We start from the raw sequence: 16,924 nt of genomic DNA on the forward strand, positions 1-16,924 counted from the left end.
CAAGGATGTCATCTTCTGTTGGTCAGAGTCTGTGACTTGGGCACACCTTTGTTTGGGAACATTTTGTATTTTTTTGTGATGGTGCTCTTGTTCTGTTGCCCAGGCTGGAGTGCAGCTGATCTCCAGGCTCACGTGATCCTCTTACCTCAGCCTCCTGAGTAGCTGGGACTATAGGCATGTGCCACCATGCCTGGCTTTTTTGTAGAGATAGGGTCTCACGGTGTTCCCCAGGCTGGTCTTGAACTCTTGGGCTCAAGATCCTCCTGGCTTGGCCTCCCAAAGTGCTGGGATTACAAGTGTGAGCCACTGAGCCTGGTTTTTCTGAGAGCAGATTCTATAGTACTATAAAATATGGTACTATACTGATTCTATTTTTAAGTTAGTGAGCTCAGGAGTTCCAGACTAGCCTAGCCAATACGGTGAAACCCCGTCTCTACTAAAAATACAAAAATCAGCCAGGTATGGGGGCGGGCGCCTGTAATTTCAGCTATTTGGGAGGCTGAAGCAGGAGAATCTCTTGAACCTGGAAGGCAGAGATTGAGGTAATCTGAGTTCATACCACTGTACTCCAGTCCAGGTGACACAGTGAGACCATGTCCAAAAAAAATGTATTCTGGAAAGAGGGAGGCTGTGAAAAGAACGGCTCTGACTGGAGGACATCAGCCATGAACACGATGCTCAGCAGCCATGAACGCGAGGGAATGAGAGTGAACACAAAAGATAACGCCTTTTTTTCCTACTGGCATCTAGTGAGAACAGATCTGAACTTTCCTAACATCCTTACACTTAAGCCTTCAAGAAAGTCAGTCATCTCTTTTCACACCAGCAAAGCTATAGCCCTGCATACTGCAGGGAGGAAAAAGGCACTGTAACCAGAGAGAAAAAGTCACTCTTTAACAGCAGCAATGCAGCAATGGCCAGAAGAGCTGTTAGGAGACAGCAAGGGGCCTAGCTCTCATTGTCCCCACACACCCAGAAGCGTAGATCCAGCAGCCTTGTCATAAACATACTTGGGACCAAGAATTCTACTAAATCTTAGAGCAAGTGGGTTGATATTACTGAGATCAAGCCACCTTCCCTCCAATCAGGCAGAAAGTTAAACGCCATCTTGAAAACCCATCTAAACCCGTGGCAGCTAAGTTACGCCACAGTCACAACATGAAAGAAATGGAAGGGAGCAAGCTGGCCACACTACCTACTGCCAAGCCGCCCTTTCCAAGTGCTCCAAGTTGAGAAGAGTGTGAAATCCACTACAAAGGCAAACAAAATGCTTACATCGCAAACCAGCCACCTCATAATCTTCCTCCTCCTCCTCCTCTTCCTCCTCCTCCTCCTCTTCATCACTCTCATCATCTTCACTGTCCTCAGAAGCAGACTCTTCAGTGTAATTCCTGTGAGTAGAAAAAAATAACAACATAGGGAACACAGTTGTAGTCCAAAGTGGTCCTAAGAAGGGCTCTAGGCCCACAGGGATCAGGACACTCTCTTCACAGACTGGTTGTACCATATATGATAATACAGGGAGGGAACTTGAATGTCAGCCAGGAGAGTCTTTCACAAAAATGAAAAACCAAGTTTCAACAGCATGCATCCCTCTGACAGGCCACCAACAGTTTGGACAAGATACCAAAGGCAACAGAAATCAAAATTGAAATGCAATCCTATCCTTCCCCACACAAAGCAATACAAAACACTATTTCTTCTGTCTCACAAAAACAATCAGATAACACATCAGGTACTAAATAAAAGCTGTCCCCACCTCTGAGGTGGATTAAAAGGATAAACAGAGCCTAGACAGGTGTGACTTCACCTTGATGGCCCCCTTCCAGGAGCTGAAACAGCTTGCAGATGACCACAACATCAAAGCAGTGGTAATCCCAGCTCAGAACAGCTGGTCCAAAGCCCCACCACTGCGGAGGAACACGTCTCAAAGTGCAGCTGGGATGGGCTGGGAAAGAACCTGGTCGTACTGTTAAAGTGGGGTCAGGATCAAACAGCCCTGCCCTTTAAAAGGAAGCCCAGGCTGGAGGTGGTGGCTCACACCTGTAATCCCAGCACTCTGGGAGGCTGAGGTGGGTGGATCACCTGAGGTCAGGAGCTCGAGACCAGCCTGACCAACATGGAGAAACCCTGCCTCTACTAAAAACACAAAATTAGCCTGGCGTGGAGGCTCATGTCTGTAATCCCAGCTACTCAGGAGGCTGAGGTGGGAGAATGGCTTGAACCCAGGAGGCGGAGGTTGTGGTGAGCCAAGATCGCGCCATTGTACTCCAGCCTGGGCAACAAAAACAAAACTCCCATCTCAAAAAAGACAAAAAGGAAGCCCAAGCCAGAGTGCCTATAAGCTGCCCGTTTTACAACCTCAGATTTCAATGTGGAAAATAACAGTATCATCTTGGCAAATCTTAGGTGTCTCCTCTTTACAAGGCACTGTGTTTGGCCTTACTGAGACTCGAGTAAAGAACAAAGAATCACCTCTCCTCTCCGGACATTAACAATCTCATGGGAGACAGACATGTATAAAACTAACCAGAGAGATAAAACACATGCACTAAAATTCTACTTCAGAGAATGAAGGCTCAGCTGGAACACAGAGGAGAAACCATTAAGCCTAAAGATGCAAGCATGTTTCAAAAGAGCAGTGAAATTTTAGCGAAGCCATGGGCAGTTTATCCACTGGGAATTCTGGGCAGACAATGTTCACAGTTGGGAGAAAGGCAAAAGAGGGAAGGGTGAACAACAAACAGACTGTAACTAGCACACAAATATGGGACCTAAAGCTAATAAAAACCCAGGCTGGCACTGGGTAAGAGTCTCAGAAGCAAGGCCAGGAGTTGGACTTTATTCCAGAGGCAATGGGAAGAATGGAAGTTTGTGATCAGGAATGTGAGCAGATCTCTGCCTTGTGCACAGCATTTTGGTTATCACAATAGCTGGGTGAATAAGAGGGGAGAAGATGTCATGTAAGAAAGAGGAGTTGAGAAGCACCAAAGGAGCCCAGGTGACAGATGCAGGAGGGACAAATGACAGCAAAGACCATGGAGAATGGAGAGCAAGAACTGGATCATAAACCCCCCACTGCGGATCTCAGCAGCTCGGGCGGCAGGTGAAGTGGCAGCAGCCAGGCAGCCCAGCTTCGCAAAGGCTTTTGGCACGCCGCAGCCCGCAGGCACCCAGCACACACCTCCCCACCGCCAGGACGCCCAAAAGGAAGGTCAGCTCCGTCCCACAAGGAAGAACCCAAGAGATCGGCGCAGTTGTCAGCAAAACCTCCTGCAAAAAAAGTGGAAGCAAAGCCGAAAAAGGCAGCAGTGCAGAGTCCAGCCTCTGACGAAGCAGGAGAGAAAGCAGCCAAGTCTGATGACAACCTTACGCCATGTCTTATCAGTGGTCCCTGTCTCCCTTCTTGTACCATCCACAGGAATATTTTTATCAACTATTTTGTAAGAGCAAGTTTTTTAGTAGCTCTAGAAACATTTTTAAGAAGGAGAGAATCCCACCTCATCCCATTTTTTAAGTGTAAATTTTTTTTTCCAAGAGGTGAAATCATTTGCTGGTTGTTTATTTTTTGGTACAACCAGAAAATAGTGTGGGATATTGAATTATGGGAGGCTCTGTCTCAGGTGTCAGCTTAACATTCCATAGATCACGAGTTAGTTTTTACATCCTATGAGACAAAGCATATTAAATGGCAATATGGAGTCAGTCCTGCACTTAATGTCTTGAACATTTTAAATTACTTCTATTCCCATGTTGTTTTTTAGTATAATTGTTTCCTAGAGAAAACCACTCTTTGACTGTGGCTCTCCCTGTCAGAACTGTGTGCACTCTGTAACATCTCTGGTCATGGCAGTCCTGATTTCCTAATAACTTCGTTACTGTGCTGTGAAAGATTAAACATTTGAATATGTAGTGTACATGCTAGTCAGTTGTGAATTGTTGGGACGTATGTAACAGCTTATTAAAATGTGAAGATACAGGTACTTGACAACCTCTTAAGGAAAATTTGCTTCCAAATTTTAAGCTGGAAAGTCACTGAAATAACTTTTAAAAAGAATTACAATACGTGGCTTTTTAGATTTTGTTACGTATGTTAAGAATTTCGTACAGGCCGGGCGCGGTGGCTCAAGCCTGTAATCCCAGCACTTTGGGAGGCCGAGGCAGGTGGATCACGAGGTCAAGAGATCGAGACCATCCTGGTCAACATGGTGAAACCCCGTCTCTACTAAAAATACAAAACATTAGCTGGGCATGGTGGCGCGTGCCTGTAATCCCAGCTACTCAGGAGGCTGAGGCAGGAGAATTGCCTGAACCCAGGAGGTGGAGGTTGCGGTGAGCCGAGATCGCGCCATTGCATTCCAGCCTGGGTAACAAGAGTGAAACTCTGTCTCAAAAAAACAAAAACAAAAAAAAGAATTTCGTACAAATTGAAATGTCTGTACTGATTCTCAACCAATAAAATCTCAACTATGAAAGAAAAAAAAAACTGGATCATTAAACATTTAGGCATTGGATTGATATCATGGGAAATTAACAGAGATGCCAGAGGAGGGAGAGACATTCATGTCCAAGTTGACAACCAAGTTCTACTCATGACAGGGAAGAAAAACATTCTGTATGGGTAAGGAAGGCAATGAGTTTGAGATTTTTAGTAGTGGGTGATTGCAGAAGTGATCATGAAGACCATGGAAGTGGGCAACAGGCAGCTAAAGGCAGAGAGATCTCATTACTTGAGAAGAAGGTATGGTCAAGAAGACAGAGAATGTGGCTGGCAGTGGAAACTAGAAATGTCAACATTCAGCTAAAATTAGATCAGAGCCCTCTGAGCTCCTACTGAAGTACTGTAAATGATCAGGCTCTGTAGCCGAAAGATGAACTGAAAGCTCCCAAGACTCATTCTGTTTGAATAACTCAAGCTTAATTAAATAGCTATTCATATTTATTCCTTTATTTTTAAAAGAAAAGGTTCTCACCTGCCACGGGAGTTGCGCCTGGCAGTAGCGGGCTGGCAAGCTGGGCACTGCCACTCACCATCTGGTACTTCATAGAGGGCCGGCCTCAGACAAAACAGGTGGAAGGCTTTATTACACTCATCACACAGGATCAATTTGTCATCCTCACCTGCAAAGAGACAAATGTAAACAGAACTGTTGGGAGCACAGCAGCAGTCAATGAGCTGTAAGGAAGAGGCAACCATCCTACAATTCACGGCACACGAGAAGACATGTTTCATAGAGTGCTACCAAGTTGTCTCGTAAATGCAGTCATTTTTTATTAAAAAAAAAAAAAAAAAGTAACATAATTTAGACTACAGATAATTTAGGAATCAGGTCTCCTAAATTGTAACCCCAACAAAATCTCCCCACAGCTAAGACAGAATAGTTAGCAATTACTAAGAGGCACAAAAAACCCCAGTGAGAGCAGAACATTCTGCCGCTCTTTTGACCTCCTCAAACGTTTCCTAACTTATGCCTGATGGGTTCGCACCCTCATTTACTTATTACTTTTTTGGAGACAGAGTCTCACTCTGTCGCCCATGCTGGAGTGCAGTGGTGCAATCTCGGCTCACTGCAACCTCCACCTCCCAGGTTCAAACAATTCTCCTCCCTCAGCCTCCCAAAGTGCTGGGATTACAGGCGGGAACCACCGTGCCCGGCCCCTGATGGGTTCCCTTAAACCATGTGGTTTCCTTACATTTGAAAAAATGTTACACGAGTCGATTTAATATGGTCATTTCTCCCTCCAACCTTCATTGTAGAGCAATTGAACGCTTTACAGCAACTGATTTTAATCTTTTCACCTCTAACCTAACTCAGAAAACAACTCTAGTCACTCAGAAGCTAATCACTAGGGGGCTTCTAGCCATGAAGTTCCTTTTACACAGACAAGACTGCATGCCTCCCACTGTACGAGGACTGCCCCCTGCTGGAAGCACATAACTTACTTCACAGATGACTCCAGTTCTGAGCCAATTAAAGGATTTAAAACTAAACTAACCTAATTTTGTTTTCTGTAGAAAATCTGAAGACTGAAGAGATCAATTGCTTTTATTTTATGCTTTAAACAGAGGAACAAAGGACCTGCTCTGATTCCCGGGCATGAGATTTCAAAGACTGGCATTTTACAGACCTTCAGGAGCGTAAAATCTATACTACCACACTTACATTCTGTGTACACAAAATTCTTTTGGGTAGAAATGAAGATCTTGAAAATAGAAATATACCCACATAACATACCCACATAAGCAAATTTGATCTAAACATACCTTTCTTACGACAAACTTTGCACCTAGCATTTTCTGCGGACATATCCCACTTGATACAGGCATCCAGCATCCCAAGCAGCACGTGCATCCTGGAGAAAGTCTGAGCTTCCCGGATTGCTGTCTTCCATTTCTCCAGTGCAGATGCAACCTAAACAGAGACCAAACCAGGCCAGCATTACTACAGTGACCAAAGACAGAGAGAGAGAACTAGAAACAGGTGACAGTATGAGAGAATTCTGAGGACACTTGACCCCTACAACCTCACCAGTCTAAACCATTTATCTATTTCTGGAAGAAATCCAGGCTCCAAAGGGTGAAAAAAAGTTGCCAGAGGTCACATAAAGATGCAGTGAGAGTGGGTAAATGACTGGGAACAGGCATCTTCTAGGGAAACCCACTTAAAGACTCAATATACTTTAAAATAGAATTGCCTGTATGCTGTAAATGCTATCATCCAACAATTTTATACAGCTAATACAACTCTGATTTAAAAGATAATCAATAACCCACCACACCACCACCAATCCAACACCACAGCTGGAATTCACTGCCCTGCCCTAAGTAAAGAGATCCTTGTAAATTAATAAATCTCCTAAGTGAAAAGAGCCAGTTATCCTGGAAGGCCATGGGCTTTAAAATACAGGTGCCAAGGGAGAAAGACAGTGAGTTAGTTCCAAAGTAGGCACTACACAGACTGGGTGAGGGATGAGGATAACGGGGCTGCTGCTTCTCTGTCCTACAGAGAATCACAGGGAGCCTTGTGTGTATAAATGTACAAATAGCAAGGATAAGTAATATAAACACGCACACTCAAATCTACATTTCAGAAGCTGCTGAAGTTCTACCAGAAACTGACTCATTCCTTACTCCAACCTCTGCTCTAGACAGTTCAACATCTGCTTTGAAAAACAGCAATCTCCTTCCTTACTTCCTCAGAGCTCCTCAGTAAAATTAAGGTCCACAATCACAGCTGCCTTGCTGTCTTCTCCCCTGATAAATGGAGAGCTGACAAACACTACCTTATACTCTTTTCTTGAAAGGATAACTCAAATCTTTTCAATGGAATGTAAATGTTAACAATTTTAGGTTCAGTTCTTAAAAAGTGCTTGGGAACTGGCAGGGAATGACTATAAACGGGTTTTGCTGTCCTCTAGCGGACACTCACATGTAGTACAAACAGTGTGAAAGAAAACAGCCATGGGCAGTCCTGCTTTTTCCTATTTCCTATGAATTATAAAATCTGAGTAGCCAATAGCTCATCTGACCTCATTACAACTTTTTTTTAAACTTGAAGATATTTTAGTATCTTGTTTGACCTTGTTTTTTAAGAACCGATTTTCGGTAGTATCATACAATAGGCAGCCCTTTGTAACTGGCTTCTTTCAACTGAGCGTGTTCCTAGGTTCATTTGCAAAGCATGTAACAATACTTCAATCAATTTTACTGCTGAAAAATATCCCACTGAATAGATAGTTCACATTCTGTTTATCAGTTCATCAGCTGACAGATATCTGGTTACTTCCATATTTTGGATATTTGGAATCATCCCGTCTTGCAATGGTTCAGACCTATGACTTCACAATTGTGCAAAAGTGATATACATTTGGCCGGGACCAGTGCCTCACACCTGTAATCTCAGCACTTTGGGAGGGCGAGGTAGGTGAATCACGAGGTCAGGAGTTCAAGACCAGCGTGACCAGTACAGTGAAATCCCGTCTCTACTAAAAATACAAAAAGTAGCTGGGTGTGGTGGCAGGCGCCTATAGTACCAGCTACTCAGGAGGCTGAGGCAGGAGAACGGCTTGACCACCGGGAAGGAGAGGTCACAGTGAGCCAAGATCATGCCACTGCACTCTAGCAAGGGCAACAGTTCGAGACTCCATCTCAAAAAAGAAAAATAAAGTGATACACATTTAGCAGGCTCCTCAACTTATAATAGGGTTATATTCAGATAAAACCACTGAAAATTATAAATATATAAGTCATACAATGGGTTTATTGGGACATAGATAGCCCCATTCTAAATTCAGGAGCATCTATAATCAGGTTGTCAGGACACACACCACCAAAGTCAACAATCAAACGAAACCCAGGACTTTGCCAAATGATACATCAGTCTTTTCTATTTAATTCAGTAAAACAAAATAAGCATTAAAAATTGAGATCATCCACTGCTACAAAAAGGAATTTGAGAAAGAATCCATTTTTATAAATAAGGAAACTGAATCCCAGATTAGAGACTGATAAAAACTCATGCAATCGCCTAGCTGAAAAAACTCTGGCCCTTGCTAGGTGGAAACCTTCAAAGCAAAGAACAGTGGAAAATTTCAAAGCTGAAGTAGAGCTACCTCTGGTGGGGAACCACAGGGCACAATGTCATTTTAATGCATAACATTGCTGAACTACTTGGTAGGCAACCTAGACGATTTTCCAAGAAACTCTTCCATGCTTTTCATTTATGTACTGTGCCTGGACCTGCAAAGTCTCATATTTTCCTCTCTAACTAAGCTAAGAATAAGTCTCATCTGACAAACTAAAATGAGGTTACTTCACTGTGGGGCACAGTACTTGAAAAGTTAATGAGAATCCTACAGTGACAGGTGAGTTATCGATGAGAAAAAAGCACTGCTGCAGGAAAAGAAATGGACAGGACAGATGTGACTCTTGGACGGGTCACATCAAAAGACTTCTGTATTGAACTTGAGTTAAAAACAAAACCTACAAAGTAGTAAGACTAAAACTTATGCTTAATGAGAAGAGATTTAGCTAAGGAGACTAATTAACTGTTTAATCTTAAGACACCATCTAAAAGTTTACCTAAGGTGCTATTATACAACCATTTAAAACGAACACAGGGACAGATGTGGTGGCTCCTGCCTATAATTCTAGCACTCTGGGAGGTCAAAGCAGGTGGATCACTTGAGCCCAGGAGTTCAAGACCAGCAACATTCTGAAACCTTGCCTCTACAAAAAAAAATACAAAAAACAGCTGGGTATGGTGGCACACACCTGTGGCCCCAGTTATTTGGGAGGCTGAGGTGGAAGAAACACCTAAGTCCAAGAGTTTGAGGCTGTAATGAGCCCAAGATCACACCACTACACACCAGTCTCAGTGACAGAGTGAGACCCTGTTATTCATTCACAAATAAAATAAAATAAACACAGGCTGGACATGGTGGCTCACGCCTATAATCCCAGCACTTTGGGAGGCCAAGGTGGGAGGATCACTGGAGTCCAGAAGATGAGACCAGCCTGGGCAATGTAGGGAAGCCCCTTCTCTACACAAGAAAAAAAAAAAATTAGTCAGGAATGGTGGCAGGCACCTGTAGTCCCAGCTACTCAGGAGGCTGAGGTGGGATGATCACAAACCTGGAGGTTTGAGGCTGCAGAGAGCCATGATCTTGCTACTGCACTCCAACCCAGACAACAGATTGAGACCCTGTCCCAAAAAGTAAATTAAAAAAAATATTTTGAGACAGAGTCTCACTCTGTCCCCCAAGCTGGAATGCAGTGGCGTGATCTCAGCTCACTGCAACTTCTGCCTCCCGAGTTCAAGCCATTCACCTGCCTCAGCCTCCCAAGTAGCTGGGACTAAAAGTGCATGCCATCACATCTGGCTAATTTTTTGTATTTTTAGTAGAGATGGGGTTTCACTGTGTTAGCCAGGATGGTCTCAATCTCCTGACCTAGTGATCTGCCTGCCTCAATCTCCCAAAGTGCTGAGATTACAGGCGTGAACCACTGCACCTGGTAAAAAAATTTTTTTAAATAGAAGAAACAGAAGAAGGTAAAAACTAAATCCCAGCAAGATGACATACCACATAGTAAGACTGTAAGCTTAAATCATAAATTAAACCTTTATCTAAACTGAATTTCCTTGCTCTACACTGCTTACCTCTTACCTAAAATTATCTTCCCCGTATCATATACCATCCTCAGCCTCAGAAAGAAACATAGGGGAACATGACAACTATGTACAAATATCTGATAAGCTTTGGAAAAAACAGTAGACTCACTTTATGTAAATGGGGAGGACAACCAACCAGCTGTCAGTGACAAAAGAGGTCAATTTCAGTTGAATCCAAAAAGGCCTATGCGGTCCCTCCCATGACCTGATCCATTCCTACACATTCTTCAAAACCCATCCTCTCTTCCCTCTGGGAAGTTTTCTCTAGTGTGCCCTGGGTATCCCTCACAGTGGGCCTGAGTACTGCTCTTTCTCATCATTACTGGTCACGCCACAGCAAGTATCCCTTGCCTGTCTTGCACACTCAAACTGAGCTCCCTGAAGGCAAGAACTTAAGGCTTTTTTTTTTTTTTCTTTGAGACAGACTCTCGCAGTGGCAAGACTTAGGCTAACCCCGCAACCTCCGCCTCCTGTAGTCAAGCTCTTCTCCTGCCTCAGCATCCAAAGTAGCTGGGCCTACAGGAGTGCAACACCAGGCCCAGCTAATTTTTTTTTTTTTTTTTTTTTCCAGTAGAGACGGGGTTTCACCATGTTGGCCAGGATGGTCTCAATCTCTTGACCTCGTGATCCACCTGCCTGGGCCTCCCAAAGTGCTAGGATTACAGGCATGAGCCACTGTGCCAAGCCCCGAACTTAAGGCTTTTTTACTCATCTCTATACAGCCTCCAAACTTAGTAGTGACTGGCAAAAGCAGGCCTTTAACAGATCTTTGTGGGGGGGGGAAAAAAAAAAAAAAAAACAAAGAAAAGAAGGGAGGGAGAACCAAATATAAACTTAGGGACAAGTGTTCCGCACTAATAACGGTTAGGGACTCTCCCAAAACGCAGTGTTCGCAAACTCTTTTCTTCACAAGTCATCTTCAGCAGAAATCTAATACACAAAACAGACAAAAATGGAGCTGCCGGTTATTTTAATAAGCTTCACATTCATTAATAAGAGAGAAATTAAAAGACCAAATGCAGCAGGGTGAGGTGCTTATGCCTACAATCCCAGCACACTGGAAGGCCGCGGGGTGGATCACTTGAGCCCAGGAGTTCAAGACCAGCCTGGACAACACAGCGAGTCCACCTCTATACAAAAAATTTAAAAATTAGCTGGGCGTGGTGGCACTCGCCTGTAGTCCCAGGTACTCAGGGCAGGCTGAGGCGGGAGATCAACTGAGCCCAGGAATTTGAGGCTGCAGCGCAGCGAGCCATGACTGCACCACTGCACTACAGCCTGGACAACAAGTAGAGTCCCAGTTTCTAAAAAACACAATAAAATAAGAAAAGAGCAAATATAACATCAGGTAGATCTGGGTGGACTAACGGGAGAGAGGGGACAGATGCCTAGGATATACTGGTAAGTGAGAAACCGAAGAATAGTATGCATAAGATTCCATTTTGTAAAAACTCCATCTTTGTATATACAAAAAAGGACACCAAACTATTAAAAGTGTCACCTTGGGCAGTGAAACTAGGGTGGGAGTTACATATTTTACTTACCTCTCATTTTACTTACTTACAATAAAGCATGCTACATTTAAAAATGGGGAAACTGGATATCTAATATGAAAAAAATGAAGCTGAAGGCCTATCTTCTACCACTCATAAAAATTAAATCAAATGGATCAAAGACCTAAATGTAAAAATCAAACTATAAAATATTTAGAAGAAAACAAGAAAGAGAAAGGTTAATGATAATGAATCTGGCAATGATTTCTTGGATATGACATTAAAAGTGGAGGCAACACACACAAAAAAAATAGGTTAAGAGGCCGGGCGCGGTGGCTCAAGCCTGTAATCCCAGCACTTTGGGAGGCCGAGGCGGGTGGATCACGAGGTCAAGAGATCGAGACCATCCTGGTCAACATGGTGAAACCCCGTCTCTACTCAAAATACAAAAAATTAGCTGGGCACAGTGGTGCGTGCCTGTAATCCCAGCTACTCAGGAGGCTGAGGCAGGAGAATTGCCTGAACCCGGGAGGCGGAGGTTGCGGTGAGCCGAGATCGCACCATTGCACTCAAGCCTGGGTAACAAGAGCAAAACTCCGTCTCAAAAAAAAAAAAAAAAAAAAAGGTTAAGCTAGACTCCATGCAAATGAAACGCTTGTATGCAAAGGACACTATTAACAGAATGAAAAGGCTACCCAATGGAATGGAAGAATATATTTGCAAATCACGTATCTGAAAAAGGATTAGTATATCAAGAACATATAAAGAACTACTAGTCAACAACATAAAACACCCAGTTTAAAAATGGGCAAAGGTCTGAATATACATTTCTCCAAAGAGGGTAAACAAATGGACAATAAGCACATGTAAAGATGTTCAACATCGTTCATTACTAGAGAAAAATCAAAACCACAATGAGATACCATTTCATATCCATTAGGATGGACACTATTAAAGAAACAGAACATAACTATTGGCAAAGGTCCGGCGCAGGGGCTCACGCCTGTAATCCCAAATGTGGTAAATACAGACATGATGTAATAAATATATTTGGCCTTTCTCCACATCCTAAAGCCTTAATGGAAGTGTCTTTCATTATTCAGAGGAGCCCCTTTGGATCACACCTAAATTTATGCTAATGAGGTGGCTTCTGGTAAGACTCCTAGTTATGGGGCTGGTTACCAGAAAAGACCAGATGATTTTAAAGCTGGAATGTGCAGCCCTACCCACAAGCTCCTGAAAGGCAGGAGGAGGGGGAGACTTGGAAATTAAGCTGTACAAAGATACTGGAACAAGACATGATGAACTTCCAGTCACACACTTGGAAGCTGGGAGGATGGCCCATAAGCCCCTGCTCTGCCGCACTCCTTGTTCCATGCACCCATTCCACCTGGCTATTCCTGAGCAGTAGCCTTCAAAATGACCCAGTAAACCTAAGTAAAATGCTTTCCTGGGTTCTGTCAGGCATTCTAGCAAATTATCAAACTTAGGAAGAGGGGCCATGAGAATCCTCAATTTATAGATGATACGGGTGGCAATGTGGGACTTGTGACTGACATCTGAAGTGACAAGAGTCTTGTGGGAGGGAACACATTAACCTGCAAATCTGACACAAACTCCAAGGAGACAGAGTCAGAATTAAACTGAATTGTGAGAGTAGCTGGTGTCAGCAGAGAACTGAAGAACTGCTTATTGTGGTAAAAACTCACATATTCGGTGTCGGAAGTGGATGAAAAAGTTTTAGAGACTGAGGGTGATGGTTGCAAAACAATGTGAATACACTTAATGCCATAGAATCGTACACATGAAAGTGGTAAATTTGGGCTGGGCAAGGTGGTTCAGGCCTATAATCCCAGTACTTTGGGAGGCTGACATGGATGGGTCACTTAAGTCACAAGTTCAACACCAGCCTGGCCAACATGGTGAAACCCTGTCTCTACTAAAAATACAAAAATCAGTCAGGTGTGTGGCACGCGCCTGTATTTCCAGCTACTTGGGAGACTGAGGCACGGGAACCGCTTTTGAACCTGGGAAGTAGAAGTTGCATGAGTCAAGATCATGCCACAACATTCCAGCCTAGGCAATAGAGTGGGACTCTGTCTCCCAAAAAAAATGGCAAATTTGTATGTTATGCATATTTTTAACAATTAAAAAAATATCTAGAGCAAGCATGGCTGGGCACAGTGGCTCATGCTTATAATCGAACTTTGAGAGGCCAAGATGGGAGGGCAGCTTGAGGCCAGAAATTCAAGGTTACAGCAAGTTATGACTGAATCACTGCATAGCAGCTTGCACAAGAGCAAAACCCTTTCTCTAAAAATTAATTAAATACATTTTTAATGTGTTTAAAAGACATCGCCTCCCTCTTAAAAAAGAAAGTCTGATAAAGGTGGGAAGGCCATATCATATCCACTGTAACCACCATCTACTGACCCAGAACCAGGGCTGCACTCCACAGACCACTGCGAAAACCAGAGGTGGCAGAAAGTGATTTTTAAAGAGGGGAGGTGAGCAGGGATATAGTGGCTCGCACCTGCAATCCAGCACTTTGGGAGGCTGAGGCAGGCAGATCGCAAGGTCAGGAGTTCAAGACCAGCCTGACCAACATGGTAAAACCCCATCTCTACTAAAAATACAAAAATTAGCTGGACGTGGTGGTGTGTGCCTGTAATCCCAGCTACTCCGGAGGCTGAGGCAGGAGAATCACTTCAACCCAGGAGGCGGAGGTTGCAGTGAGCTGAGATAACGCCACTGCACTCCAGCTTGGACAATAGAGCGAGACTCCATATCAAAAAAAAAAAGGAACACTCACTCAGGGCACAGTGCTCACAGTAGCCAGAATGCATAGGGTTACATTATTTTAAAACCAAATCACATTCATCTACACAAACACAAACAACTTAAATTACAAAATACCTTTGCTTCCTCTACCATTTTCTTTTCTTCATCCACTTCCTCAATTTTTGCTGAATCTTCACTTTGGAGTTTTCTTCTCTTTTGCTTGGGAGCCATGAAGCCTTGGAGAAATTTCTTTATGACACTGGCCTGAAGGGCAATCACACACTCGCCAAAATCCTTCAATTTCTCCAATGAAATGACCTACAGAAAGGGATTTTAAAACCAGACTGAGAGAAGGCCCAGAGGAAGAATCTATCCCCAATTACATTCAAATCAGTCTAGACTCAAATGCCACATAACATTTAACAAAATCAAGAGCCACATACCATCAGTTTAACTGTGCTCCTCAGTTCACTGCATGGCTTATGCATTTACAATTACTTGACTGGTCGGGTGAGGTGGCTCACGCCTGTATTCCCAGCATTTTGGGGGGCTGAGGTGGGCGGATCACCTGAGGTCAGGAGTTCAGGACCAGCTTGTCCAACATGGCAAAACCCCGTCTCTACTAAAAATACAAAAATTAGCTGGGCGTGGTGGCATGTGCCTGTAATCCCAGCTACTCCAGAAGCTGAGGCAGGAGACTCGCTTGAACCTGAGAGGTGGAGGGTGCGGTGAGCCTAGATCACATCACTGCACTCCAGTCTAAGTGACAGAGCAAGACTCCATCTCAAAAAAAAGGTGGCGGGGAGGGTACCGGGCACAGTGGCTCACATCTGTAATTCCAGCACTTTGGGAGGCTGAAGCGGGCGGATCACCTGAGGTACCAGCCTGACTAACATGGAGAAACCTCATTTCTACTAAAAAGACAAAATTAGAACGGTGTGGTGGCATACGTCTGTAATCCCAGCTACTTGAGGCTGAGGCAGGAGAATCACTTGAACCCAGGAGGTGGAAGGTGTAGTGAGCCGAGATTGCACTTCAGCCTGGGCAACAAGAGTAAAACCTTGTCTCAGAAAAAAAAAAAAAAAAAAAAAAAAAAAACACACTTGACTATTTCCCTTTTCCCAGTGAAGGGATCCACTAAATGTTAGAAGCTCCCCCACTTAAAGGAGTTACATAGTTGATTCATTCATAAGGACTGAGTGTCTACTACGTGCAAACTACAATCTTAATGCAAAGACACACTAAGGAAGTAAAACAAAAGAAAGTAAAAATTTTACTTCCTTAGTGTGTCTTTGCATTAAGACTGTAGTTTCCAACTTACTATACATTTTTCTTCTCTATTTTTTTTAATTTTTATTTTTTCACATTTGTAACTTGTTTGCAGCATGTAACTGTATGTAAGGTAGTATGTTTCACACACTTGATCTCCTTTTTCTTTTTAAAGAGACAGGTCTCACTGGGTCATCCAGGCAGAAGTGCAGCAATCACAACTCAGTGCAGCCTTGAACTCTTGGGCTGAAGGGATCCTCCTGCCTCAGCCTCCCAGTAGCTGGGACCACAGGTACGTGGCATCATGCCTGGCTAATTTTTAAAAATTCTTTTTAGGGTCTCACTATATTGCCCAGGCTGGTTTCAAACTCCTGGTCTCAAGTGATCCTCAACCTTCACTGATCTTTTAAGCTTCACATCTCCCTGATAGATGAGAAAACAGAAGTTAAATCACTTTGTCAACATCATGCACCCAACCAGGTGTGGTGGCACATGCCTGTAATCCCAGCTCCTCAGGAGACTGAGGCAGGAGTTTCAGGCTACTGTCAACTATGATCTGTGAACAGCCACTGCATTTCAGACTGGGCAACATAACAAGACCTATCTCTGAAAAGATCAATTAATTTAAAAATACAAAGAAATAAAAAATGTCCTTAAACACTATCTTGTCAGTCACACAAAACATGCCAATTAGAAGATAACATTCTATTAGTCACAAAGAAAAATTATAACCCAACATTAGCAAGATAAAGGCCTGAATTTGGCACAAAGCAGGCAATTAGTGAACATTTGCTACACAAAAAACTAAACGTGTAACATTTGAAACCTACAAGATCCTTTGGGTTCAGTAAATCTGTTTTTAAAAAAAAAATCATTAAGAACCATAAAGATGTTTAAATCCCTTTCCCCGGCAAATGTACCAAGAATTCATCACAAGATTAATTAAAAATAAAAATATGCATATGTAAGATATACATAAAATTTGCTTATTCTAACAGCAAAGAATAACAGACTGAAACAGTTGAAAAGTACATATAAATTAGTAAATATGGCATGCGGGGGATGCGAATTAAACTGTTCATAAAAATCACGAAACTGTAAGAACACACATGTTGGCTGGGTGAGGTGGCTCACGCCTATGATCCTAACACTTTGAGAGGCCAAGGCAGAGGAGCTCATGAAGCCAGGAGTTTGAAATCAGCCAGGGCA

The 16,924-nt window shown here is 43.3% G+C and overlaps 1 protein-coding gene across 1 annotated transcript in view; it reads right to left on the reverse strand.

Annotated features, from left to right (window-relative positions):
- Nucleotides 1-16,924, reverse strand: part of BAZ1B (bromodomain adjacent to zinc finger domain 1B) — an 89,789-nt gene that overhangs the window by 5,473 nt on the left and 67,392 nt on the right. Inside the window, exons 13-16 of the mRNA XM_039460490.2 lie at nt 14,582-14,764; nt 6,266-6,413; nt 4,974-5,121; nt 1,276-1,391 (exon numbers count right to left, since the gene is read on the reverse strand). Coding sequence (XP_039316424.1) covers nt 1,276-1,391; nt 4,974-5,121; nt 6,266-6,413; nt 14,582-14,764 — 595 coding nt within the window. The remainder of the gene's footprint in view (nt 1-1,275; nt 1,392-4,973; nt 5,122-6,265; nt 6,414-14,581; nt 14,765-16,924) is intronic.

This window comes from Saimiri boliviensis, chromosome 20 (assembly GCF_048565385.1).
Source record: "Saimiri boliviensis isolate mSaiBol1 chromosome 20, mSaiBol1.pri, whole genome shotgun sequence".
In the NCBI taxonomy this organism is placed as follows: Eukaryota; Metazoa; Chordata; class Mammalia; order Primates; family Cebidae; genus Saimiri; species Saimiri boliviensis.